This window comes from Protopterus annectens, chromosome 1.part1, assembly GCF_019279795.1.
Source record: "Protopterus annectens isolate FY-2018-M chromosome 1.part1, PAN1.0, whole genome shotgun sequence".
NCBI classification, from domain to species: Eukaryota; Metazoa; Chordata; order Ceratodontiformes; family Protopteridae; genus Protopterus; species Protopterus annectens.
Window position 1 is genome coordinate 1,252,239,135 of NC_056726.1, and position 27,100 is coordinate 1,252,266,234.

At 45.7% G+C, this 27,100-nt stretch overlaps 1 protein-coding gene across 5 annotated transcripts in view; it reads right to left on the bottom strand.

Moving 5' to 3' along the window:
* The window catches only part of LOC122809699 (zinc finger CCCH domain-containing protein 13-like), a 1,891,555-nt gene that overhangs the window by 684,299 nt on the left and 1,180,156 nt on the right, over positions 1-27,100 (bottom strand). For all 5 annotated transcript variants that reach the window (XM_044081418.1, XM_044081393.1, XM_044081403.1 and 2 more), the window contains one exon: positions 26,704-26,736. In XM_044081418.1, the coding sequence (XP_043937353.1) occupies positions 26,704-26,736 (33 nt within the window). The remainder of the gene's footprint in view (positions 1-26,703; positions 26,737-27,100) is intronic.

A 27,100-nucleotide genomic window follows, 5' to 3' on the forward strand; every position in this document is an offset into this window, starting at 1 on the left:
TGCATAGTTTTGTAATTGTGCTGTCAGGAGAAGCGGCCATTGTGGCAGAAGCCATGGTTTTGTCTGTGACATGCTCTTTAGCAATGGGTACCAGTGTTGTCTTGGCCAGTACGGAGCAATCAGAATCACTCTTGGCTGCTCTGCCCTGATCTTCAGTAAGACCTTGGTCATTAATAGAAGAGGTGGGAATGCATACACTGTTAGAGTTCTCCAGCTGAAAGAGAGGGCGTCCACTTTCCATGCTTGTGGGTGGTATGTCCTTGAGCAGAATTTCTCCAGCTGATGATTGTGTGGGGAGGCAAAGAGGTCTATGTCCGGTCTTCCCCATGATTGTGTTATCTGATGGAAGATGTCTGGGTGTAGCATCCATTCGTGTGTATCCATGATGCTCCTGCTTAAGCTGTCCGCCAGTATATTGTCCTTTCCTGGTACAAACTGGGATTGCAGCTGTATATCGAGGGTCAAGGAAAGTTCCCATAGATTCATTGCCAGTCTGTAAAGAGGGTAGGAATGGGTGCCTCCTTGCTTATGTACCACATAACTGTAGTGTTGTCTGTCCTTATTAGCAGGTGGCCCTGATGTAGAAATAACGAAGGCCTCGATTGCATGCATCACTGCTAGCATTTCCTTTTGGTTTATGTGCATGCGTAGCTCTTTTTGTGACCATAGTCCTTGAATGCATCTTCCTTCCATGTACGCTCCCCATCCGTGGTCTGAAGCATCTGTTGTAATGGTTTGGCTGGTTTGCTGAAGGGCAAACCCCTGTTTGACTGGCTTGCTTGAGCCCACCACAGAAATTCCCTTTGAAGGCATGGGATGAGTGGTATCAAAGTTTCCAAGCTGTGACTGTGCTGAGTCCATAAACTCCTTAGGTACCATTGGAGTTTCCTCATATGTAGCCTTGCTTGAGGAATCAGAAGAATGCAAGAAGCCATGTAACCCAGGGCCTGCAGGATTTTTCTTGCAGTCAGCTGAGTTTGTCTTGACAGGTTTGTGAAGTAATCCGGTAGTTGGTTTTGCTTTTCTTCTGTGAGGAAAGCCATCTGGGTGGTTGTGTCTAGATCCGCACCCAGAAAAGTTATTATTTGGGATGGTACAAGTCTTGACTTGTGAATGTTGACTGTATATCCCAAGGCCTGAAGAAGATAGATGGCATAATTCAAGTGTTTTACCAAAATTTGTTGGCTGTCCGCTTGTATAAGGCAGTCGTCCAGATACGGGTATAATTGCATCCCCTGAAGTCTGCAGTGTGCAATTACTGATGCCAGGCATTTCGTGAATACTCTGGGCGCAGTAGATGAGCCAAAGGGCAATGCTGAAAATTGATAATGCTCTGAACCTGCAAGAAATCTGAGGTGTCTTCTGCAGCTTTGTCTGATAGGGACATGCAGGTATGCCTCCTTGAGGTCCAGAGTTACCAGCAAAGACCCCTTGCCCAGCATGGGAAGGAGTTTCTGTAGTCTCAGCATTTTGAATTTTGGCACAATGAGATAAGTATTTAGTGCGGACAAGTCGAGAATAGGCCTCCATTGCTTTTCTTTTCTTGGAACAAGGAAGAGTCTGGAATAAAATCCTTGGCCTTGTTCTGCGAGAGGAACCTTTTCTATTGCTTTCATTCTCATTAAGTTGGAGATTTGTTTCAAAGCCTCTCCCTTTGATTTGGTGGCAGGTCTGGCATGCCTTTTCTTTTCGGTAATGTGTGGAAATGGAACCTGTATCCTTTGTCTATTATTTGTAGTGTCCATTTGTCCCTTGTAATAATGTGCCAATTTTCTGAAAATAAGGAAAGCTTTCCGCCCAAAGGTGCTTTCAATTGAGCCCTGGTTGGCGGTGTCAAAGTAAAGTCATTGAGTCTGCCCTTGTGCAGCAGTTGTAGGCCCTGCACTACCTCTCTGGTTGGGAGGCTGCCATTGAAGTCCTCTGTAGGAGTCTCTAGTTTGCCCTCTACCTCTGGCACGCCTGTTCTTGCCTCTCTGAAATCTGTCTGTGTCTGGAAAGGACCAGTTCTTGGAAGGCCAATGTATGCTGAATCTTGGTGGTTGGACTTGCATAAAATCTTTGACTGTTTGTACAGATTTTGCCTTTTCCTCAAATTTCTTTAAGACCTCCTGAGCAGTGGAGCCAAATAACTTTTGCTTTTCCAGTGGAGCATCCAGAAGCTTTGCTTTAACATGGTCTGGCGGAGATTGTTCCTTCAGCCAAGCATGCCTACGTATAACTGCACCTGTCATAGCTGACCTACATGAAGCTTCCAATGCATCATAACCACACTGCAAAAAATGGTTGCTAACCTGTTGAGAGTTATGTACCAGATCCTGAAGTGATTTGCGATCTAGGGGTTCAGGTGAAGACAGCTTTTTATGCAATTCATCTAACAAATATTCTTGGTACTGTATCATATGAAATTGACAGTTTAAAGCCCTCATAGAAAGGGTAGCAGAAGTATACACTTTTACCCCATCGCTCTAAAGCCCTGGACTCCCTTTCAGAGGGGAGTGGATTTTTTGTAGTGACAGCTGCAATCCCTTTAGGGCCCTGGGAAATAGTTTCTGGATCAGCAGAGTGGGCCTTGTAAAGGAAAAGATGTGATTCTGGGACCCTGTAGTACCTATCGGGTTTGGCAGGAGCCGGAGGGAGTGTGTCAGGGGTTGTGCTAGATTCAGAGTACACATCATCAATGACATTCAAAACTGGGGGAATAGCCAAAGGTCTATGCTGAGGCAAATGTAAGAAGGTCCTTAATCTCTTCCTGGAATCAGAGAATTCCTGGCCCTGCCATTGGAAATGCTCCCTCATAGTGTGCAGAGTTTCCCCAAAAGACAGTTCTTCAGGAGGGGAGGCCGAAGGGATAGATTCCTCTGCATCTGAATCCTCTTAGGCCAAAAAAGCCTCCTCCTGGTAGTCCGAGAAAGCAGAGCCATCAGAGGCCTCATCAGAGAAGAGGGGATCATAGGGCTCAACCCTGGGCCTTTTTTCTGTAGGAGGTTGAGAGCCCCTGTCAGGATGAGACTGAGAGCCCCTAATTAATGAAATAAGGTCCTCTGCTAGACTAAGGATCTGAGAACCTGTAGTGGGTCCCTGAGGAATAACCCTGGGAGGCATAGATTTTGAGAGTTTAGCAGCTTTAGCCCTAGAGAATGCCTTAATAGACATGGATGCAGGAGGCCTGGCTGCACCACGTGCTGGTGTAGTTTTGTTTAAGGGAATGGTGTCTGAGGGTTCCTGGACACCAGATTCCAAAGGAGATTCAACTACCGATACAGTAGTGGCCTCCGGGGCAGAGGTTGTCTGTTGTACGGTTTCGGTGGACGGTAGTACCAAGGACTCTGTTTCAGCCGAGACAGAGACACTCGCGGTAGGCCTGGCCGTGGTTTCAGCCGAAACCGCGGACCGCGTGTCGGTCCTTGTCCTTCCGTTTCTTTATTAAATGTGAAGTCGGAGTCTCCGACGGCATTTTGTAAGCAAAACTAGCCCCAAAATATTCCTCTGCAAACTCCGACCGACGTCTTAGAGTGCGCCGGTTGAAGGAAGCACAGGCGGAACAGGCTGAGATGTTGTGGTCTGGGCCTAGGCAAGGTAGGCAGTAAGAGTGGAAATCCTTATGAGGTATTTGTTTCCCACAAGTTAAGCAATTATTAATTTTATCTGACATCGGCTGAGGCAAGAAAGAGTCCCCAACGGGGTACTTAGCTTTTGAAGTCTTCGGTTTAGCTGAAATACAGGAGCTGGCAGACCGGCACTTGCGAACTGCTTCTGCTTCGGGCACCATGCGGCAAGAAAGACTGAGGAAGATGGCGTCGGCTGACGCTTTTATACCCCAGGCTCTGGCGCCGGGAAGGGGCGACATCAACCGACGCCGGACCCAGACTTTGGAATCCGGCCGACCGAAGGGCTGCCTGAGACAGGACAACCCATATGTGATGACTGCAGATGCATCCTTGAAGGACATCTAGGTGCAGTCATCAAAGTCCCCAAACAATATCAATATTCTACAAGAGGGACTTGCACAATCGACTGGTGCAAAAATCATGGGCTAAAATTCAATGCAAAAAAACGCATCATCCCCTTTGGCAAAGGCAACATCCCTGCAGACCACCACATTAGTAACAACACTCTAAGTATGCAATCAGTGGAGACCGACTTGGGAACAAAGGTTCACAGCAACCTTTCCTTTGACCGCCATTTCTCTAAAGTGGTAAGAAAGGCTTTCTACATTGCCAACCTCATAAGTAAGAACACTGCATCCAGAAGAAAAGAGGTTATAACCCCCCTGCACTCCTCACTCATCAGGCCAATAACAGAGTACAATGCTACCTTTGGTATGTACCTAATCAGGCACCTACAGCAACTGGAAAGAACTCAAAGGTTTCTTACAATGGAAATTCAAGGTCTTCAGCATCTTTCATATGCTGACAGCCTGAAATCACTGTTACTATACTCTCTGTCTTACAAACTACTAAGAGGTGAATCTGTCTTGCATATATAGCAATCTCAAATCCTGCTCTAATGGAAATGCTGCACATGCATAAATCAAATGGTTCAAGAAGCACTCGCTATAGGGAATTCAATCTAGTACATGACATCAACAGGACTTGCTGGAGAGATAGACATGTCCCACAGAGGTTACCTCTCCTCTGGAACAAACTTTCAATTTGGGTGAAGCAGAGCCCTTGCTGACCTTATTTAGATGTAATCTGGATGGGAAATGTATAGTTTTGTACCTACCATAAATGTAGATGTCCGATAGGTATGCATCTGCAGTCATCACATATGGGTTGTCCTGCCTCAGGCAGCCCTTCGGTTGGCCAGAATCCAAAGTCTGGGTCTGGCCTCGGCTGATGTCGCACTTTCCCCAACGTCAGAGCGTCTGGGGTATAAAAGCATCAGCCGACGCCATTTTCCTCAGTTTTTCTTGCCCCAGATGCCAGGTGCCCTCTAAGGAAGGCTAAAATTTGGAGATATGCATTGCAAAAACATATTCAAACATGCACAGTACTATAAAAAACAAATACACCACAATAGATCCCCCCAGCTAGCTATAAGAGGGGTAAGTACCCAAGAAGTATACCACAGAGGGGAAGGAGGGAGGGTAAACCTGACTGCAGATGCATACCTATCAGACATCTACATTTATGGTAGGTACAAAACTGTACTATGTCCTTCAAGGATGCATCAGCAGTCATCACATATGGGTATAATACCATAGCCAATCTGGGGGTGGAGGTACTAAGTAAAGGATGGTGTAGCTAAGATACCCTGCAGGACTGCTGTAGCAAAGCCTGCTCTGGATCTGGAGTATAAAGGTAAATTGTAATGCTTGGCAAATGTATGCACGGAGCTCCATGTAGCAGCTTCTAAAATGTCCTTGGTAGCCACCCCTCTTAGGAAGGCTGTGGTGGTGGCTGTGGCTCTCGTGGAATGAGGTCTAATGTTAGCTGGCACAGTTTTTCCATGAAAGGAGTAACAAAAACGAATGCAATTTCCTATCCATTTTGAAATTGTCTGTTTGGAAATTGCTTTTCCTTGTGCCCCAGCAGCATATGCTACGAACAGCTGGTCAGTCTTTCTGTAACTTTTAGTTCTGTCCAAGTAGTAGCGCAACTGTCTGTGTATGTCCAGGGTGTGCAGAAGTTTCTCCCCTTTATTTTGTGGTTGTGGGAAGAATGTAGGCAAGTGAATAGCTTGGTTCAAAGATACCCTGGATACCACCTTTGGCATAAATGTAGGATTGGTTCTCAAAGAAACTCTGTCCTGATGAAAGATAATAAATGGCTGTACTGCCATTAGAGCTTGTAACTCAGATACTCTTCTTGCTGAGGTTATGGCCAGAAGGAAGGCAGTTTTCCAAGACAGAAACTGTAGATCTGCCGATGCTGCTGGTTCAAAGGGAGGAAGTGTTCGTTTTTCCAACATGAAGTTAAGGTCCCAAGTAGGTAGAGGTGGTTTCCTTGGAGGATTGATGTTTTTGATTCCTCTTAGAAACTGTCTCAGGAGAGGATGAGAGAAGACAGGTGGATTAACATTGTATGCTGCTGAAATTGCTGAGGCATGTATCTTAATGGAAGAGTAAGATAGGCCCGTTGTGGAACAATTCTGCCAAATATTCCAGTATATGTGCCATGTTCATCACTGTCACATCTAGGCCCTTTGTTGTGTTCCAAGTGTGAAATCTTTTCCATTTTGCTGAATATGCCTTCCTTGTGGAAGGCCGGCGAGCTTCCATAATAATATCCTTCACTCTCTGGGATAGCTTATCCTGAGGAGGAGTCATGGTATTTTCCAGGCAGTTAGCTGTAAGGTTTTCAGGTTGGAATGCAGAGTCTTGAAATTGTGCTGCGTCAGTAGAAGTGGCCACAGGGGGAGAGGCCACGGTTTCGTCTGTGACATGCTCTTTAACAGTGGGTACCAGTGCTGTCTTGGCCAGTTTGGAGCTATCAGAATCACTCTGGGCTGCTCTGTCCTGATCTTCAGTAAGACCTTGGTCACTAATGGGAGAGGTGGAAAAGCATACACTGTTAGAGCTTTCCAGCTGAAAGAGAGAGCGTCCACTTTCCATGCTTGTGGGTGGTATGTCCTTGAGCAGAATTTCTTCAGTTGATGATTGTGGGGGGAGGCAAACAGATCTAATTCCGGCCTTCCCCATGATTGTGTTATGAGTAAGAAGATGTCTGGGTGCAGCATCCATTCGTGTGCATCCATGGTATTTCTGCTTAAGCTGTCTGCCATTATATTGTCTTTCCCTGGCACGAACTGGGACTGCAGCTGTATATTGAGTTTCAAGGAAATTTCCCATAGATTCATTGCCAGTCTGCAAAGAGGGTAGGAATGGGTGCCTCTTGCTTGTTTATGTACCACATAACTGTGGTGTTGTCTGTCCTTATGAGTAGGTGGCCTTGATGAAGAAAAAGTATGAAGGCCTCGATTGCGTGTATCACTGCCAGCATTTCCTTTTGGTTTATGTGCATGCGCAGCTCTCTTTGTGACCATAGCCCTTGGATACATCTGCCCTCCATGTGTGCTCCCCAGCCTTGGTCTGAAGCGTCCGTAGTGATGGTTTGGTTGGCTCTTGGCTTGCTGAAGGGCAACCCGCTCTTCGACTGGCAGGCTTGAGCCCACCACAGAAATTCCCTTTGAAGGCATGGAATGAGTGGGATCAAAGTTTCTAAGCTGTGACTGTGCTGAGTCCATAAACTCCTTAGGTACCATTGTAATTTTCTCATATGCAGCCTTGCTTGTGGAATCAGAGGAATGCAAGATGCCATGTAACCCAGGGCCTGCAGGATTTTCCTTGCAGTCAGCTGAGTTTGTCTTGTCAGATTCTTGAAGTAATCCGGTAGTTGTTTTTGTTTTTCTTCTGTGAGAAAGGCCATTTGGGTGGTAGTGTCTAGATCCGCACCCAGAAAAGTCATTCTTTGGGATGGAACAAGTCTTGATTTGTGGATGTTGACTGTATATCCTAAGGCTTGCAGTAGGTGGATGGCATAATCCAAGTCCTTTAACAAAGTTTGCTTGCTGTCCGCTTGTATAAGGCAGTCGTCCAGATATGGGTAAATTTGAATCCCCTGAAGTCTGCAGTGTGCAATTACTGATGCCAGGCATTTCGTGAATACTCTGGGCGCAGTAGATAAGCCAAAGGGCAATGCTGAGAATTGATAATGCTCTGACCCTGCAAGAAATCTGAGGTGTCTTCTGCAACTTTGTCCGATAGGGACATGCAGGTATGCCTCCTTGAGGTCTAGAGTCACCAGCCAAGACCCCTTGCCCAGCATGGGAAGGAGTTGCTGTAGAGTCAGCATTTTGAATTTTGGCACAATGAGGTAAGTATTCAGTGCGGACAAGTCGAGAATAGGCCTCCATTGATTTTCTTTTCTTGGAACAAGGAATAATCTGGAGTAAAATCCTTGGCCTTGTTCTGAAAGAGGTACCTTTTCTATAGCTTTCATTTGTATTAAGTTGGAAATTTGTTTCAAAGCCTCTGCCCTCTGATTTGGTGGCAGGTCTGGCATGCCTTTTCTTTTTGGCAATGTGTGGAAATGGAACCTGTATCCTTTGTCTATTATTTGCAGTGTCCATGTGTCCCTTGTAATACTGTGCCAATTTTTGAAAATAAAGAAAGCTTTCCGTCCACAGGTGCTTCTAATTGAGCCCTGGTCGGCGGAGTCAAAACAAAGTCATTGAGTCTGTCCTGGTGTAGCAGTTGTAGTTCCTGCACTACCTCTCTGGTTGGGAGGCTGCCATTGACGGACTCTGTAGGAGCCTCTAGCTTGCCCTCTACCTCTGGCATGCCTATTCCTGCCTCTCTGAGGTCTGTCTGAGTCCGGAAAGGACCAATTCTTAGTAGGCCAATTTCTGCTGAAACTCGGTGGTTGGACTTGCAGAAAGTCTTTGACTGTTTGCACAGATTTTGCCTTTTCTTCAAATTTCTTTAAGACCTCTTGAGCCGTGGAACCAAATAATTTTTGCTTTTCCATAGGAGCATCCAAAAGCTTAGCTTTAACATGGTCTGGCAGAGATTGTTCCTTCAGCCAGGCATGCCTACGTATAACTGCACCTGTCATAGCTGACCTACATGAAGCTTCCAATGCATCATAACCACACTGCAAGAAATGGTTACTAACCTGCTGGGAGTTATGTACCAGATCCTGAAGGGATTTGCGATCAAGGGGTTCAGAAGAAGACAGTTTCTTATGCAATTCGTCTAACAAATACTCTTGGTACTGTATCATATGAAATTGACAGTTTAATGCCCTCATGGAAAGAGTTGCAGAAGTATACACTTTCTTACCCCATCTCTCTAAAGCTCTGGACTCCCTTTCAGAGGGAAGAGGATTTCTAGCAGTGGCAGCTGCAACCCCTTTTGGGCCCTGGGAAATAGATTCTGGATCAGCAGAATGGGCCTTGTACAGGTGTAGATGCGAGTCCGGGACCCTGTAGTACCTATCAGGTTTGGCAGGAGCCGGAGGGAAGAGAGTCAGGGGCTGTACTAGCATCAGAGTACACATCATCAATGACATTCAAAACAGGAGGTATAGCTAAAGGCCTATGCTGAGGTAAATGTAAAAAGGTCCTTAATCTCTTTCTGGAATCAGAGAATTCCTGACCCTGCCATTGAAAATGTTCTCTCATAGAGTGTAATGTCTCTCCAAAGGAAAACTCTTCAGGAGGGGAGGCCGAGGGAATAGATTCTTCAGCATCAGAATCCTCGTAGGCCGAATAAGCCTCCTCCTGGTGGTCTGACAGAGTAGAGCCATCAGTGGACTCATCTGAGGAGTGGGGGTCAGAGGGCTCAACCCTGGGCCTTTTGTCTGGAGGTGGTCGAGAGCCCCTGTCCGGATGAGGTTGAGAACCTCTAATTAAGGAGATAAGATCCTCTGCTAAGCTAAGAATCTGAGAGCTAGTAGAAGGTCTCTGAGAGGTAACCTTGGGAGGCAAAGCTTTAGTAAGTTTAGCAGCTTTAGCCCTAGAGAAAGCCTTAATGGACATGGATGCAGGAGGTCTGGCTGCACCACGTGCAGGAGTAGACTTGTCTAAAAGGAATGGTGTCGGAAGGTTCCTGGACACCAGTTTCAGTAGGTAATTCAATAACCGACTTGGCCGGGGCCTCCGGGGCCGAGGTAGTCGGTTGTGCGGTTCCGGTAATCGGAAGTACAAAGGACTCTGTTTCAGCCGAGACCGAGACACTCGCGGTAGGCCTGACCGTGGTTTCAGCCAAAACCGCGGCCCGCGTGTGTTGGTCCTTGTCTTTCCGTTTCTTAACTAAATGCGAAGTCGGAGTCTCCGACGGCATCTTGTAAGCAAAACTAGCCCCAAAGAATTCCTCTGCAAACTCCGACCGACGTTTAAGAGTTCGTCGGTTGAAGGAAGCACAGGCTGAACAGGCCGAGACGTCGTGGTCTGGGCCTAGGCAGGGGAGGCAGTAAAAGTGGAAATCCTTATGAGGTATTTGTTTCCCACAAGTTAAACAATTATTAACTTTATCTGACATCGGCTGAGGCAAGAAAGAGTCCCCAACGGGGTACTTAGCTTTTTCAAAGTCTTCGGTAGCTGAATCACAGGAGCTGGCCGACCGGCACTTGCGAACTGCTTCTGCTTCGGGCACCACGCGGCAAGAAAGACTGAGGAAAATGGCGTCGGCTGATGCTTTTATACCCCAGACGCTCTGACGTCGGGGAAAGTGCGACATCAGCCGAGGCCAGACCCAGACTTTGGAATCCGGCCGACCGAAGGGCTGCCTGAGGCAGGCCAACCCATATGTGATGACTGCAGATGCATCCTTGAAGGACATCTGCAAATTCACTGCAAGAGTTTCACCTGTGTCCCTCTTGCACAGGAGCAGTAGTTGTTGACTTAACTGCTTAACACCTTGATATTCTTGGTAACAGGGGTTGCACTTGGCTAGGCTTGTAAGGGCCCTAGGGCCATTATCCTAGTAACCTCCTGTGATCCTTGTAACCCTTCTCCTAACAGTTCCAGTAGCAGCTCTTTTGGAAGAGGCATCAGCAGAATCAGAAGCACACTTTAAAACATGTCTGGTGGCTTCAGAAGCACAAACAAGTGAATTAATGGAAGATTTTTTTCCTCAGAAGACAGAAAACTAGCTATAATGTTCCTCATATTCTCAAAATATGGAAGCAAAAAGTAAAATGTGATGTTAACACTTAAATATTCTAAAAATAAGTGTGGCAGAGGTATACAGTTCTTTTCCAAATCTGTCAAAGGCTTTCCCCATTCTTATCACGGGGGGTAAACATTTATCAAAAGTTTAGCAATAGCAGGATCTGCCAAATAAATCACTGCAGGGTCAGATGTGTGATTAGAAAATAAAAAATTGTAAGGCTGAAGAACGTTCTATACATCTCTGACTTCCTAGGGGTTTGCAGGCTGAATATCAGGCATGTTTACAAGGCTGTAAATTAAGACATCTTCCAAAGCTGGAAATACTTGAGGAACAGGAGAGGGTTGAAGAAATTCCAGATGTAATGAATCCATTTTTAAGGAAACTAGAATATAATTATGTTCCTACTGGAATATAACTATGTTCCTACTGAAACAATTGGTTCATCCTACACGTGGCTTAAAAAATAATCTGAGACCATTAGGAAAATAAACTCTCTCCTCAGAATCTGAATCAGTCACCTTAGGAGAAAAAAATGTAAGCTGTTCCATAAAAATCAGTTCTCTGCTCATTATACTGGGGAATCTTCAGAAAATGAAGAATTATTTTCTCTTACCAGTAAACCCACAATGCCAGGAGCCTGAAATAAGCCCAGTAAGTTTCTATTGTACAAAGTAACAGACAGGATAAGACAAATGTTTAACTTTTGGATTATTTTTAACAGGAATGTACAAAGAAGCAAACTGACTCCTGTCAGGCACATCATCCCCAAGGAGCAGACATCCCAGTCCAGCTAGGTACTCCCTGCTCCTCCTTCAAAAACCCACAACAGTGGTACTCCCATACCCAATGAGGACACTACAACAGCAGCAGATGGTATATCTAACCCTGGTCTATGGTGGCAAAAAGGACTAAACCAGAGGAAATCAAGGCAGAAGATGAATGGGCTAATAAACCAGAAATGGCAAAAGTAGTCACCCATCTACAGACGAGGCAAATTTGTAGCCTGCTGAAAGGTCAACATTTGCAAAAAAATAGTCCTCTTGTTGTGGCTAGAGGGAGGAAGAACTGAGGAACCACTAAATTGTTCTCTGGTAAAGCTGGTAATGAGGCCTGAAGTCCAAGTAACACCAACAGCAGCAGTTGGTAAGAGGGGTACATTTTTAAAAAGTATTTTTAACCTAAAACATTTACCCCAAGTCCCTAAAATATTACCACAAAATTACACTTGTTGGTTTAAACTTACTGAAAAGTCACGACAGATCAATAAACATGAAGGTCCTTACTTAAAATACATTTCACAGAAAAAGTTAAGCTTATTGTAATGAAATTAAAATGTGGAAGTTTTTCCCCCACAAAAGGAACTTGTCTGCCTAGCAATGGAGAAATGCTAGTTGATCATCAATAAAAAGCCTGCTTCTTTGACAACAGGAAAGCAATGAAAGGGACAGAGTCCAAACTGTTAATTTTCTACAATTCAGTTCAAGCAATCAACAGTATGGGTGCAATGGAAGGTGCCCTTATGTTCTGGAAGCTGACCAGTTAATATCCTATGCAGGATTTAACCCATATAGCAAAGGCTACAGCAGCAATGATCACTTCTGTCTTATTCTCCCTAAATTTTGTTAATCAGGGGACTTGTCCAGCATCCATCTTACAGGCTTTTGAAGTATACAGTCTTAAGCAAACCTATCTCAGCTGCCTGTTCAGATAAGTAAACAGCTCAATTTCTGGTACAACCTACCTGCTAATCAGATCTAAAAAGGCTTCCCTTTAAAAAACGCTCGAGGATCTGCACATGTAGTGTTCAGTCTGTATGCTATTACATTCTGCCCTAAAGGAATATAGGTAGACTTCAAGGACGTACTCCTCTGTGCTGCCATACCCCAGACTTGCATGGTTAATCTGCATAGTAGACAGGAGCAAGTCCATCCTTGCTTATGTAGCACATAACTCTACTATTGTTTGTCTGCACCTGTAAGACTCCCCTTGCATGGCAGGAAAAAAAAACAGACTCCCCTTGCATGGCAGGAAAAAAAAACAAAGTCCTTCAGTGGTGAACGAGGGCCATTATTTCATTGATGCTTATGCAAGTTTTTTCTCATACTGTGTAACTTGGACCTGAAAAGTCCCTCATGTAAGTGCTCCTGTGCTACAGCTGAGAAATGTTTCATTATGGTTATACTAGATTTCAGGGGCTAACATTCCCTTTTTCAGGAGACATTGTTGTATTCACCATATTTCCTTTCTTATGCATGGAAGAGGAAATACTGGCTGCCAAAGGTTGGCAGGGTTGGTTCCAACCGTTTCTCAACTACCACTGAAGTTTCCTCATATATAGGTGTGCGCCAAGGGCACCATCCAAATGCATGCTGCCATGTAGACTACAAATCTACAAAATTCCCTGTCTGTGATTTACTCATATTGAGTGGAGTTGGTAAAGTATTCTGCCAGTATCTCCAGTGTGTCCAGATGGAGGAAGGCCCTGCACTGAAGTGTGTCAAGACTTGCTCCCAGAAAGGACACTTTCTGAGAGGGAACTGGGGAAGAAGGATTTCTCAATGCTGCTTTTAAAGCCCAAGTCGCTAAATCACTTTAAGAATGAAATTCACTGCATTCAAAGTACAGTAATTCTGCTACAGTAAGGTAATCATCTAGATAGGGAAAGCTCTAAAAGCCCTTTACCCTGCAAAAGGCCATTACTAGAGCCACACATTCTGTGAATACTCTAGATACAGTGGACAAGCTAAAGGATAAAGTAAAATGAATGCTCTCCCCCTATGCAAACTTTATGTGGTATTTACTTATGGGATGTCGAGATTAGCATCTTTTAAGTTTAGGGTTAACATGAAAGCTCCTGGGGGGGATCAGAGATAATACTCCATGCATAATAAGCAACCTGAATTTGGATACTAGGAACTGGTGGAATACCTCTTCACCTCTTTTAATACGTTCAGAACCATTTGTTCTGAGTGAGTTCATTCCAAATTTATATATAGGTGGACAGGTGCCCATCCAAGCAGAGATTGAAGCTGTCTTGAGGAAGCGGGGGAAACTCCTTCGGGAGGGGGGGGGGGTCTCAGCCATGAGGGTCACCAGCTTTTCTTCATGTTTTGCTTGCCATTCCTTGCTGTACTTTTTCTCCTTGCAAATCTGGTAGCTAATTGTCTAGGATTAGAAGGCAAAGTCCTGGCTGGGAAATTCCTGCTATACTTAGGCACATATTGACTGAAAAATGTACCCAATATTCGGCAGTCAAACCTCCTGAACACTCAAACAGGGTTCTTTACTTAAAGGGGCATTAAGAATCTCAAATGTCACACTGTCGGGTAGGGGGAAGTCCTCAGATAGACATGTCTTTTAATGACTGACCCCAGAGTTGCTGCCTTGTAAGATACATCCTCAGCATAACAGCCACATCTCAGAGTGGCTACCTGATAAGAGCAAATCACATAGGTATAGTAATATTGGTTTAAGGTTTTTTTCCTCAAGCATCTCTACCTTGATTCTCCAACTGCTCTAACAGGGTTTGCTGACAATAAAGCAAGTGGGACTGGCAACTTACAGCCCAAAAAGCCAGGTTAGCAGCAGTATAAACTTTTTGCCCAAATGTACCAAGAGCCCCGCTCTCCTTCTGATATGGGATAATGGTCCCGATAGGCACTGAAGCCAGTAGGATCCAAGAACACCACATTTGGATCATATAAAGTGGGTTTATGTACAGGTATCTGTGGGAGTCCCTGACCCTAAAGAAATTGTGAGGCTTCCCAGAAGCAGCAGAAAGGGAGTTAAGCTCCAGAATTGCAATGAAACATGTCCTTTAGAACCTCTAGCACTGGAGGGAAAGCAACTGGCCTAGGTTCAGGGAGACCCATGAAGGCCATATTATCAATGTGAAGCTTCAGAGTACTCCTTAAAATCCCACCAAAAGGACTTCTCATTTTTTGGATATCATCCCCATAGTAAAAAATCCTCTCTGTGGTGGACATGCAGACGACACGTTGATCTCATTGTGAAGAGTCTGGAGTTGCAGCTGACAGGTACCTGTACAAGCCAGTTTACCAGCCTCAAAATCAGTAGTGTCTATTTACCTCTCAGGGTTCCACCTTTTCTTTTCAGAAGGGACACCTAACACTGACTGCATACCTGACTCAGGCCTCTTAGATTTGAGGTAATACAAACGTTACACCAAAATAAAGGAAAGTTGAGTAAAATCTTACCATAACCATAGATGCCCTTCTCTTCCATGTTTCAGTATTCACTAGTGGGTTTACCCTTCTTCCCATCAGCTTGTTTGGCCAGGTTTGTTTATTTATTGCCGTTGGTTTACCAGGATAGTCCATTGGGCCATAAAGAACCCGTTTTCAATGGAGTCCTGGGGAGAAAAGCTCCATAACAGAAGGTATTTTGTAAGGTTTCCAAAGCTTTTCCAGTCTCTGTTGGTGTAGACGTCTGACTGTAGGCTGGAACGTGGACCATAAAAGTGACGTCTGCGCGCACCTGTCCTCAGAACCAAAAAGCCCCAGACAGAGCCAGTCCTGATAGCATAGCCTGTGTTGGAGCCAAGGAAAGCAAGTACAAGGCGAACGGGGTGGGGGTGGGGGGGGGGGGGTGAAGGGAGGGAAGGAATACTGCAACATGGAAAAGGACGACATCTACGGTTATAGTAAGATTTTACACAACTTTCCTATGTCCTTCTATTCCAATGTTGTAGTATTCACTAGTGGGCGAGTACAAAAGCTCACTGCTGGCTGGTTAGTGGTCTGGAAGAGGATTCCAGGAATCCATGCAGGATAGCCCTGGCAAATTCTGCTCGGGTCTTGGAGATGTGGTCCAGCTTGTAGTGTCTGGTGAAGGTGTGCACAGATGATCAAGTAGCAGCTTCCAGAATGGAGTTAGTATCTAGACCTTTAAAGAAGGCTCCAGAGGAAGCCATGGCCCTTGCGGAATGGGCTCTGATGTTGCTGGTTAGTGTCTTTCCATGGTGACAGTAACAAAAGGAGTTGGCTCTAGCAATCCAAGAAGAAATGGTTTGTTTTCCTACAGATTTACCCAAAGCCCTGGGGTGGAAGGAAAAACAGTTGGTCTGATTTGCATATAGGCTTGGTCTTATACCATTAGAAAAGTACAGTTTTGTACCTACCATAAATGTAGATGTCCGATAGGTATGCATCTGCAGTCATAACATATGGGTTGTCCTGCCTCAGGCAGCCCTTCGGTCGGCCGGATTCCAAAGTCTGGGTCTGGCCTCGGCTGATGTCGCACTTTCCCCGACGTCAGAGCGTCTGGGGCATAAAAACATCAGCCGACGCCATTTTCCTCAGTGTTTCTTGCCCCAGATGCCAGGTGCCCTCTAGGAAGGCCAAATTTGGAGGAATGCAATAAATTCCAAAACATTTTCCAAAATATATACATATATATATATATATATATATATATATATATACAAACAAATACACCATAATAGATCCCCCAGCTAGCTAATGGAGGGGTAAGCACCCTAGGAATACCACAGAGGGGAAAGGAGGGAGGGTAAACCTGACTGCAGATGCATACCTATCGGACCTCTACATTTATGGTAGGTACAAAACTGTACTATGTCCTTCAAGGATGCATCTGCAGTCATAACAAATGGGTAGAATACCATAGCCAATCTGGGGGAGGAGGTACTAAGAAAAGGATGGTGTAGTTAAGATACCCTGCAGGACTGCTGTAGCAAAACCTGCTCTGGAGTATAAAGGTAAATTGTAATGTTTGGCAAATGTATGCACAGAGCTCCATGTAGCAGCTTCTAAAATGTCCTTGGGTAGCCACCCCTCTTAGGAAGGCTGTAGTGGTGGCTGTGGCCCTCGTGGAATGAGGCCTAATGTTTGCAGGAACCATCTTTCCATGAAAGGAGTAACAAAATCGAATGCAATTTCCTATCCACTTTGAAATTGTCTGTTTGGAAATTGCTTTTCCTTGTACCCCAGCAGCATATGCTACAAGGAGTTGGTCAGTCTTTCTGTAACTTTTAGTTCTGTCCAAGTAGTAGCGTAGTTGTCTGTGTATATCCAGAGTGTGTAGAAGTTTTTCCCCTTTATTTTGTGGATTTGGGAAAAATGTAGGCAGGTGAATAGCTTGGTTCAAGGATACCCTAGATACTACCTTTGGCATAAAAGTAGGATTGGTACTCAATGAAACTCTGTCCTGATGGAAGATAAGAAATGGTTGTACTGCCATTAAAGCTTGTAACTCAGATACTCTTCTTGCTGAAGTTATGGCCAGAAGGAATGCAGTTTTCCAAGACAGAAACTGTAGATCCGCCGATGCTGCTGGTTCAAAGGGAGGAAGTGTTAGTTTCTCCAGCACAAAGTTGAGATCCCAAGTAGGTAAAGGGGTTTCCTTGGAGGATTGATGATTTGATTCCTCTCAGAAATTGCCTGAGGAGAGGATGTGAGAAGATAGGTGGATCAACATTGTATTCTGCTGAAATTGCTGAGGCATGAATCTTAATGGAAGAATAGGACAGGCCATTGTGGAACAATTCTGCTAAGTATTCCAGAATATGTGTCATGCTTGCCACTGTCACATCTAAGCCTTTTGTTGTGTTCCAAATGAGAAATCTTTTCCATTTTGCTGAGTATGTCTTCCTTGTGGAAGGTCGGCGAGCTTCCATAATAATGTCCTTTACTCTCTGTGATAAGTTATTTTGAGTGGGGTTTATGGAATTTTCCAGGCAGTTAGCTGCAATGTTTTCAAGTTGGGATGCATGATCTTGAAATTGTTCTGCGTCAGAAGAAGTGGCCATAGGGGGAGAGGCCACGGTTTCGTCTGTGACATGCTCCTCAATAGTGGGTACCAGTGCTGCCTTGGCCAGTCTGGAGCTATCAGAATCACTCTTGGCTGTTCTGACCTGATCTTCAGTAAAACCTTGGACATTAATGGGAGAGGTGGGAAGGCATAGACCTTTAGAGCTTTCCAGCTGAAAGAGAGAGAGTCCACCCTCCAAGCTTGTGGGTGGTATGTCCTTGAGCAGAATGTTTTCAGTTGATGATTGTGGGGCGAGGCGAACAGATCCATCTCCAGCTTTCCCCATGCTTGTGTTATGAGTAGAAAGATGTCTGGGTGCAGCATCCATTCGTGTGCATCCATGGTAGTTCTGCTTAAGCTGTCTGCCAGTGCATTTTCTTTCCCTGGCACGAACTGGGACTGTAGTTGGACATCGAGTTTCAAGCATAGTTCCCACAGATTCATGGCCAGCCTGCATAGAGGGTAGGAATGCGTGCCTCCTTGCTTGTTTATGTACCACATGACTGTGGTGTTGTCTGTCCTTATTAACAGGTGGCCTTGGTGGAGGAAAGGTTTGAAGGCCTCGATTGCGTGCATCACTGCCAGCATTTCCTTTTGGTTTATGTGCATGCGCAGCTGTCCTTGAGACCATAGGCCTTGGATACATTTGCCCTCCATGTGTGCTCCCCATCCTCGGTCTGAAGCGTCCGTGGTGATGGTCTGTTTTGTTTTTGGTTTGTTGAAGGGCAACCCTCTGTTGGACTGGCAGGCTTGAGCCCACCAGAGGAATTCCTTTTGAAGGCAAGGAATGATTGGTATCAAAGTTTCCAAACTGTGACTGTGCTGAAACCATACACTCCTTAGGTACCATTGTAATTTTCTCATATGCAGCCTGGCTTGTGGAATCAAAATTATGCAGGATGCCATGTAACTCAGGGCCTGCAGGATTTTTCTTGCAGTTAGCTGAGTTTGTCTTGTCAGATTCATGAAGTAATCTAGAAGTTGTTTTCGTTTTTCTTCTGTGAGAAAGTCCATTTGGGTGGTTGTGTCTAGATCTGCACCCAAAAAGGTTATCCTTTGGGATGGAACAAGTCTTGATTTTTGGATGTTGACTGTGTATCCCAAGGCCTGTAGTAGGTGGATGGCATAGGCCAAGTCCTTTATCAAATTTTTCTTGTTGTCCGCTTGTATAAGGCAGTTGTCCAGATATGGGTAGATTTGAATCCCCTGAAGTCTGCAGTGTGCAATTACTGATGCCAGGCATTTCGTGAATACTCTGGGCGCAGTAGATAAGCCAAAGGGCAATGCTGAGAATTGATAATGCTCTGATCCTGCAAGAAATCTGAGGTGTCTTCTGCAACTCTGTCGAATAGGGACATGCAGGTATGCCTCCTTGAGATCTAGAGTCACCAGCCAAGACTCCTTGCCCAGCATGGGAAGAAGTTGCTGTAGGGTCAGCATCTTGAATTTTGGCACAATGAGGTAAGTAATTCAGTGCGGACAGGTCGAGAATAGGCCTCCATTGATTTTCTTTTCTTGGAACAAGGAATAATCTGGAGTAAAATCCTTGGCCTTGTTCTGAAAGAGGTACCTTTTCTATGGCTTTCATTTGAATTAAGTTGTTGATCTGCTTTAAAGCCTCTGCCCTCTGATTTGGTGGCAGGTTTGGCATACCGTTTTTTTCTTGGCAAAGTGTGGAAGTGGAACCTGTATCCTTTGTCTATTATTTGCAGTGTCCATGTGTCCCTTGTAATATAATGCCAGTTTTTTGAGAATAAAGAAAGCTTTCCGCCCAAGGGTGCTTCCAATTGAGCCCTGGTAGGCAGAATCAAAGAAAAGTCATTGAGTCTGTCCTGGTGTAGTAGTAGTTGTTGCTGTTGCTGCACTTCCTCTCTGGTTGGTAGGCTGCCACTGACTGCCTCTGTAGGAGCCTCTAGCTTGCCCTCTACCTCTGGGACGCCTGTTCCTGCCTCTCTGGGCTCTGTCCGAGTCTGGAAAGGACCAATTCTTAGTAGGCCAGTTTCTGCTGAATCTCGGTGGTTGTACTTGCAGAAAATCCTTAACTGTTTGCACAGATTTTGCCTTTTCTTCAAACTTCAAGACCTCCTGAGCAGAGGAGCCAAATAATTTTTGTTTTTCCATTGGAGCATCCAGGAGTTTAGCTTTAACATGGTCTGGCAAAGATTGTTCCTTCAGCCAGGCATGCCTACGAATAACTGCCCCAGTCATAGCTAACCTACATGAAGCTTCCAGTGCATCATAACCACACTGCAAAAAATGATTACTAACCTGCTGTGAGTTATGTACCAGATCCTGAAGGGATTTACGGTCAAGGGGTTCAGAAGAAGAAAGCTTCTTATTCAGTTCATCTAACAAATACTCTTGGTACTGTATCATAAGAAATTGACAATTTAATGCCCTCACGGAAAGAGTTGCAGAAGTATATACCTTCTTTTCCCATCTCTCTCAAGCTCTAGACTCCCTTTCAGAAGGTAGAGGATTTCTGGCAGTGGCAGCTGCAACCCCTTTAGGGCCCTGAGAAATAGTATCTGGGTCTGCAGAATGGGCCTTATACAGATGTAAATGAGAATCCGGGACCCTGTAGTATCTATCAGGTTTGGCAGGTGCCGGAGGGAGAGTATCTAGGGCTGTACTAACATCATTGTACACATCATCAATAACATTCAAAACAGGAGGTATAGCTAAGGGCCTACGCTGAGGTAAATGCAAAAAGGTCCTTAATCTCTTTCTAGAATCAGAAAATTCCTGACCCTGCCAATGAAAATGCTCTCTCATGGAGTGTAGTGTCTCACCAAAAGAAAACTCTTCAGGAGGGGAGGCCGAAGGGATAGATTCTTCAGCATCAGAATCCTCATAGGCCGAATAAGCCTCCTCCTGGTGATCTGACAACTCAGATCCATCCGTAGACTCATCTGAAGAGTGTTGGTCAGGGGGCTCAGTCCTGGGCCTTTTGTCTGGTGGTGGGTGAGAGCCCCTGTCCGGGTGAAGCTGAGAACCTCTAATTAAAGAAATAAGATCCTCTGCAAGGCTGAGGATCTGAGTACTAGAAGGTCTCTGGGAGGATAGTCTTGGGAGGCAAAGCTTTAGAAAGTTTAGCAGCTTTAGTCCTGGAAAAAGCCTTAATGGACATGGAAGCATGGGGTCTAGCTGCCCCACGTGCAGGAGTAGATTTGTCCAAAGGTATGGTGTCGGACATTTCCTAAACACTGGTTTCGGTAGGTAGCTCAGTAGCCGACTCAGCCGGGGCCTCCAGGGCCGCGGTGGTCGGTTGAGTGGATTCGGTTAAAGGAAGCTCCGAGGACTCGGTTTCGGCCGAAACCGAGACACTCGCGGTAGGCCTTACCATGGTTTCAGCCAAAACCATGGGCCGCGAGTGTTGGTCCTTGTCCTTCCGTTTCTTTCACCAAATGCGAAGTCGGAGTCTCCGACGGCATCTTATATGCAAAATTAGTCCCCAAAGAATTCCTCTGCAAACTCCGACCGACGTCTAAGAGTTCGTCGGTTGAAGGAAGCACAGGCCGAACAGGCAGAGACGTCGTGGTCTGGGCCTAAGCAAGGGAGGCAGTAAGAGTGGAAATCCTTATGAGGTATTTATTTCCCACAAGTTAAACAATTATTTACTTTATCTGACATCGGCTGAGGCAAGAAAGAGTCCCCAACGGGGTACTTAGTTTTTTGGAAGTCTTCGGTAGCTGAATCACAGGATCTGACCGACCGGCACTTGCGAACTGCTTCTGCTTCGGGCACCGCGCGGCAAGAAAGACTGAGGAAAATGGCGTCTGCTGATGCTTTTATGCCCCAGACGCTCTGACATCGGGGAAAGTGCGACATTAGCCGAGGCCAGACCCAGACTTTGGAATCCGGCCGACCGAAGGGCTGCCTGAGGCAGGACAACCCATATGTTATGACTGCAGATGCATCCTTGAAGGACATCTAAGTTGCCTGTGTACATCCAGGGAGTGAAGGACTCTCACCGTCTCCCTGAGGATTAGGAAAGCAGGTGAATAGCCTGATTTAGGAAGAGGTCATTAACCACCTTGGGGGTGAAGGAGGGATTAATCCTGAGGGTGACCCTGTCCAAATGGAAAATTAAGAAGGGTGGGGTAGCCATGAGGGCTTGGAGCTCTTAGACTCTCCTGGCTAATGTCAAAGCTACCAGCAGTACTGTTTGCCAACTGCAAAACTTCAAGTCAGCCTTGCCAGCTGGTTCAAAGGGTGGCATAGTGAGTTTTTCCAGCACATAATTAAGATCACAGGGAGGAGGAGTTGGTTTTCTAGGGAGGTCTTAAGTGTAAAACACCTTTCGGGAATAGCTTGGCTGGAATCAAGTGGAGGCTCCATAGGCAGGCAGAAATGGCAGACAAGTGCACTTTTAAGGAGGAGTAAGACAAGCCTGTCTTTAGCGGTTCACACAGGTACGAGAGAATTAGAGGCAGGTCGCTGTCCAGTGACTCTGTCTTTTCTGACACCAGATAGAAAACCTTCTCCATTTAGAGAGAGAGGATTTCCTTGTGTTTGGTTTCCTGGTCTCCTGTAGAACAGAGAGCACATCCTCGTTGTATAGGTGTCAGAAGGGAATCCGAATCCTATCAGCCACAAGGAGAGGTGTAGGGATCTCCACTGTGGATGAATCTATGTACCCTGGTGCTGTGTGAGTAGATCCGCTGAGGGGGGTAACTTGGGGTGATTTCCCTTGGATAGATGAAGTAGGGGGAAACCAGTGCTGCCTTGGCCAAAAGAGGGTCACCAGCAAGATTTCTGGCGAGTCCTGCTGAATTTTCAGTAGGAGAATCTGGATCAGAGAGAAGGCGTACAGGAATTTCCCCTTCCAGGACATTAAGAAGGCATCTGTTTGAAAACCCTTCTGGTTGTAAGTTCTGGAGCAACAGTTCTGGAGTTGCCTGTTTGTGGAGGTGGCGAACATGTCTATCTGTGGAATACTCCCCCTGTGGATCAGCTCTAGGAATACCTCCCTTAACAGCATCCACTCATGATTGTCTGAGGAGGTTCTGCTTAAGGAGTCTGCCTTGCAATTTTGTTGGGAGGGGATGTAGGCTGCCTGGAGAGAGATCTCCTGGGGGACGGCTAGATCCCATACCTGTAGGGCTAGTCTGCAGAGGAGGTAGGACTTCATCCCTCCTTGCTTGTTCAAGTACCAAATCACTGCGGTGTTGTCTGTGAAGATCTTCAGAATGCCCTGTCTGAGGAAAGGTAGAAAGGCCTGCAGGGCCAGAAGTATGGCTGACATTTCTTTGATGTTGATATGCCATTTGTTTGTGTTTGTCTTTCCACAAACCTTGCACTTTTCTTGTCTAACGTTGCTCCCCAGCCCAGATCTGTGGCGTCTGTGTGCAAGATCTGAGAAGTGGAAGGCAACTGTAGGTGACTACCCGGGTTTAGGGTCACCTGGGCCTCCACCACTTTAGCTCTTGGTGGAGGCAGGGTAGAAGTGAGATTCTGAACTCTAGGGGGTGTGAGTGCTGGGTCCATACTGAGCGAAGATACCATTGCATCTTTCTCATGTGTAATCTTGCCAGTGGCAGTATTGGAATAGTGGCAGCCATGTGGCTGAGAAGTTGAAGGAATTCCCTCGCAGTCAGGGTGGGTGAAAGAAGGGCAGATTGAAGGTGTTGGGTCACGGAAAGCACTTTTTCCTAGGTAGGAAGGTCATCCTGAGGACTGTTCTGATTCTGCATCCTAGGAAGAAAATGTCTTGCGAAGGATTTAGGTTGGATTTGGGGAAGTTTATGAGGAACTCTAGGGACTGCAGCAGGAGGGTCCTCTGTGTGTGCTAGGAGGGTTTGTCTGTCTCCTGCTTGAATGAGCAGATCATCTAGGTATGGGAATATTTGCATACCTCTTGTTCTGCAGTAAGCAATAACTGGGGCTAGGCATTTTGTAAATACCTTTGGAGCAAAGCAAAGTCCAAAGGGCAAAGCACAAAACTGAAAATGCAAGGAGCCTGCTTTGAATGAGGAATTTTCTGGAGGATGGTTTTATGGAAATATGTAGCCAGGCTTTTTTGATGTCCAGGGTCACCATGAAGGTCTGGGGAAGGATGAGGGGAAAGAGAATGGGTAGTGTAATCATCCTGAAGGAGGGCACCTTCAGGAATGGGTTGAGGTGGGAAAGATCTAGGATGGGTCTCCATGGTCTCTCCTTCCTGGGCACCAAAAAAATTCTGGAGTAGAAGCCTCTCCCTCGAGTGGCGGGGGACGAGTTCTATGGTGCTTTGGAGCAGCAGGTTGTTTAGAACATCGGGGAGGAAGGACCATTGAGAGGGTGGAGGCAGTGGTATAGGAAGTTTTGGAGGGAGGGGACATCCAAGACATGAAGTAATCCTCCTTCAGGATAGACAAAACTCATTTGTCGGATGTCACTAAGGCCCATGCAAGGAGGCAGTGAGTGAGATGGGAGGATAAAGGTATGGTGGGAGGAGGGGGGTAGAAAAGGAGGCAGGCAGATGCTGCCTGCCCTTCCTGGGAAGGGAGGTCTCTGGGTGGAGGCTTGAGGTGACCTAGGCTGAGTAGTCTGCCTCCTGTGAGATCTTCTAGACTGGGAGGGGGCAGAGGGCCTAGAAGACTTCCTAATAAACCGAGTCTTGGCTGGGTAGTTCCTTTGAAATTTTGGGATTGGAGAGACAAGAAGATGCTTTAGATCTTGGAGCGTTTTCCTTTTTTTGCTGAAGTGACTTAAAAAGATCAGCTAACTTGGAGCCAAAAAGGGCAGTGTGATCCAAAGGAACATCCAAGAGTTTGGCCTTCAAGTCATCTGGTAGAGGCTGAAGACGCAGCCAAGAGTATCTCCTCAATACAGAAGCAGATGCAGCTGACCTGGCAGAGGCCTCTGCTGCATCATATACACACCTTAGGGAATGTTTACTGACTTGGGAGATGAGCCCAAGTAAGGAAGACAGGGATGCCTTTGCAGAGCATTCAGAGATTTCATTAAGTTCCTTAGAAGCTTTGTCCAGTAAGACCAAGGAGTATTTGGCCATATGTGACTGGTAATTTGTAGCCCTAAAGGCTAGAGTAGCCGAAGTGTGCATCTTTTTCCCCCACCTCTCCATGGCCTTGGTGTCTATATGCAGGCAGGACAGTGGTAGTAGGGAGTAGTTTGGTAGCCCTATCAGTGGCAAAAGAAATGGTTGCTGGGTCAGCTGGTGGGCATTTAAACAGAAATTTGTCTGCATCAGGTACTCTATACAACCGGTCTGCCCTTCTAGGGGCAGGTGGCTGGGAATCAGGGTTTATACATGCTGCTGCAAAAGCATCCAGGAAGGCAGGCTGGACAGGAGGAATAGGGACTGGGTTAGGAGATTCCATCTGGATCCAGTCATAGAATCTTTTCTGTTGCTCAGACATGTCTGAGCAATCCCATTTAAAATGTTCCCTTGTAAGATTAACCGTGTTCCCAAAGGTAAGGTCTTCCACAGGTGAGTCAGGTTCAGCAGAGGCTGCTTCTGGTGATTCATACCCCAGAGGGGAAGATATTTGTGAAGAGTAGTACAAGGATCCTCTGAGGAGTCAGACATTTCCTCTTCTCCCAGATGGCTAAAAGTAGTCTCTGGCTGAAAAGGCCTGGGACTAAGAAGAGGTGGAGCAACATGAGAGAGGTCAGGCGTAGGCCTAAGGGCCAGGAAGGAGCTGTAGAAACTCTGACTGAAGGCCTGCCAGTTTGGCAAGGCCTCAGGGGTTGAAGCGGTATGCTTTTTTTTTTTTCTCTTTGCAGTCCTAACCAGCGGCAGGTTGGTGGTCGGCCTTGAAGAAATAGAAGGAACAGTAGAGGTCTGCGCCGAAGCGCCCATCTCAGAAGCTGGTTCCCCCTGGCGTCTGAATCAGGAGAAGGGATATCCTCCCCGGACGTGTCATCCGCTCTGGATTTTGCAGCCTCCTGGTGGGTACCCCGCTTTATCCGGTGTGGTTGACGCCGGTTCCTCAGCCAAGCTAACGGTGGCTACAGGCTGATAATTGGCGGAGGGAGGCATGGTGGAGGTGGACAGCCTCATGGGCTTGGCTCTCTTCCTAGGTGATTCAGATACAGCATCAATAGTGGCTTCCATTCTGAGAGCGATCTGCCTAAGATGCTGGTTTTCGAGGTATAGGTCAAGGGCCTGAAGTCGGAGACAAAGGGTCTTATGGACAAATGATTTACAAATGATGCAGTTCTTATAATCATGTTCCCTACCCAAACAAGAGGCACTGGTCGTGGGTGTGTCTGTGGGGAATCTGGCGACCACAGTTGCACTTGCTCTTACTGGACATTAACAGACTATAGTAAATACAAAAGGAATGAAGAAAATCCCCAACGGGGTTCTTATCTTAATGCGAAACTGATTAGACGTTCGCGAGTAGCAGAAATACCTGCCGTACGGCTGGCAGCTGAAATGTTCTGAGGACTGGTGTGCACAGATGTCACTTTTGTGTCCCATGTTCCAGCCTACACGTCAGATGTCTGACACACCAACAGGGACTGGAAAAGCTTTGGAAATCTGGCCGAACAAGCTGATGGGAAGGATAAACCCACTAGTGAATACTGCAACATTGGAATAGGACATATCAGAGTATCCAAGCATGAAACACAGGTTCGGGGGTTGGTTTGAGCACTGCCTAACAGAGTCAAACTGGACACTGTACCTGATTGGTTTTCAGTGCCTTCTGCATACTATGTTCAGACATGGGCACCTTTGAGACATCAAGTCTCTGGCAGGGAACTGAAATCTCAACTCAGATGCTACTAATGTCCAAATGCACAAATGTTCTGTTGGCTGTTAAAGGAGCCTCAAAAGTGGAAGTATGGCAGGACATACCAGAACCCCAAACCTCGAGTGCCTGTGTAACAGTCATGCCAGAAGCTTCACCTAGATGGATTCTGTAGTCATGGTATGCAAAAGTAGTTCACCTTGTACAAAATCATCAGACCTTAGAAACTCTGAATCGGTGTTTACATCCTCAATTTACTTGCACTTCTCCCTCTTCTCTACTGCATAACTCTGAACAAGTCGGTTAACTACAGTGTACCTGCAGAACAACCATGGTGATGTACAGGTTAAATGACTATGTAAGCAGCCTCTTCTTGTTTCTAGTTTAATGAAAGCACATTTCCTAACTTATATAACACCCCATGAAAAAAGGCACTTGGTGTCTGGTGGGCTTTTCCTTTTTAATCAACCAAATTAAAAATGCAAGCTGCATAATATCAAGACATGTTTTCTAAATGATCAATACTCAAATGTCCTTGTCTAAAGCTAATCTATGTGACTCCTTACTTTATGGAAAACGTAAATCACCAATTACCTCTGCATGTTGCCATCGCGGCTTCCTGTAAACCTATAAAACAAAGTGCAGAACAATACATTCAAAACTGAGAAAACATCAAATCAGATTACAATATTACTTGAGATGAGTTTTTCCTCTCCAGTTTAAAAAATGCAGTATGAGCTACTAGGCAATGAAAATCAAGGAAAATAAAAGTGTACTAACATCCTAAAATTTAGCAATAAGGGAAATAAAAGACTTGAGACAAGTGCACAATGATCATTAATTGCAATATTTCTCTATATGCCAAGCACACCAAAACATGTTAAAACTTATCTTACAGATGCTTTGTCACTATACAATCTTCTCTGCTATTTTTATCTTGCAAGTTTCACCATACCTGGAACCGCATATGAATGAAAGGCATCCGTTTAGT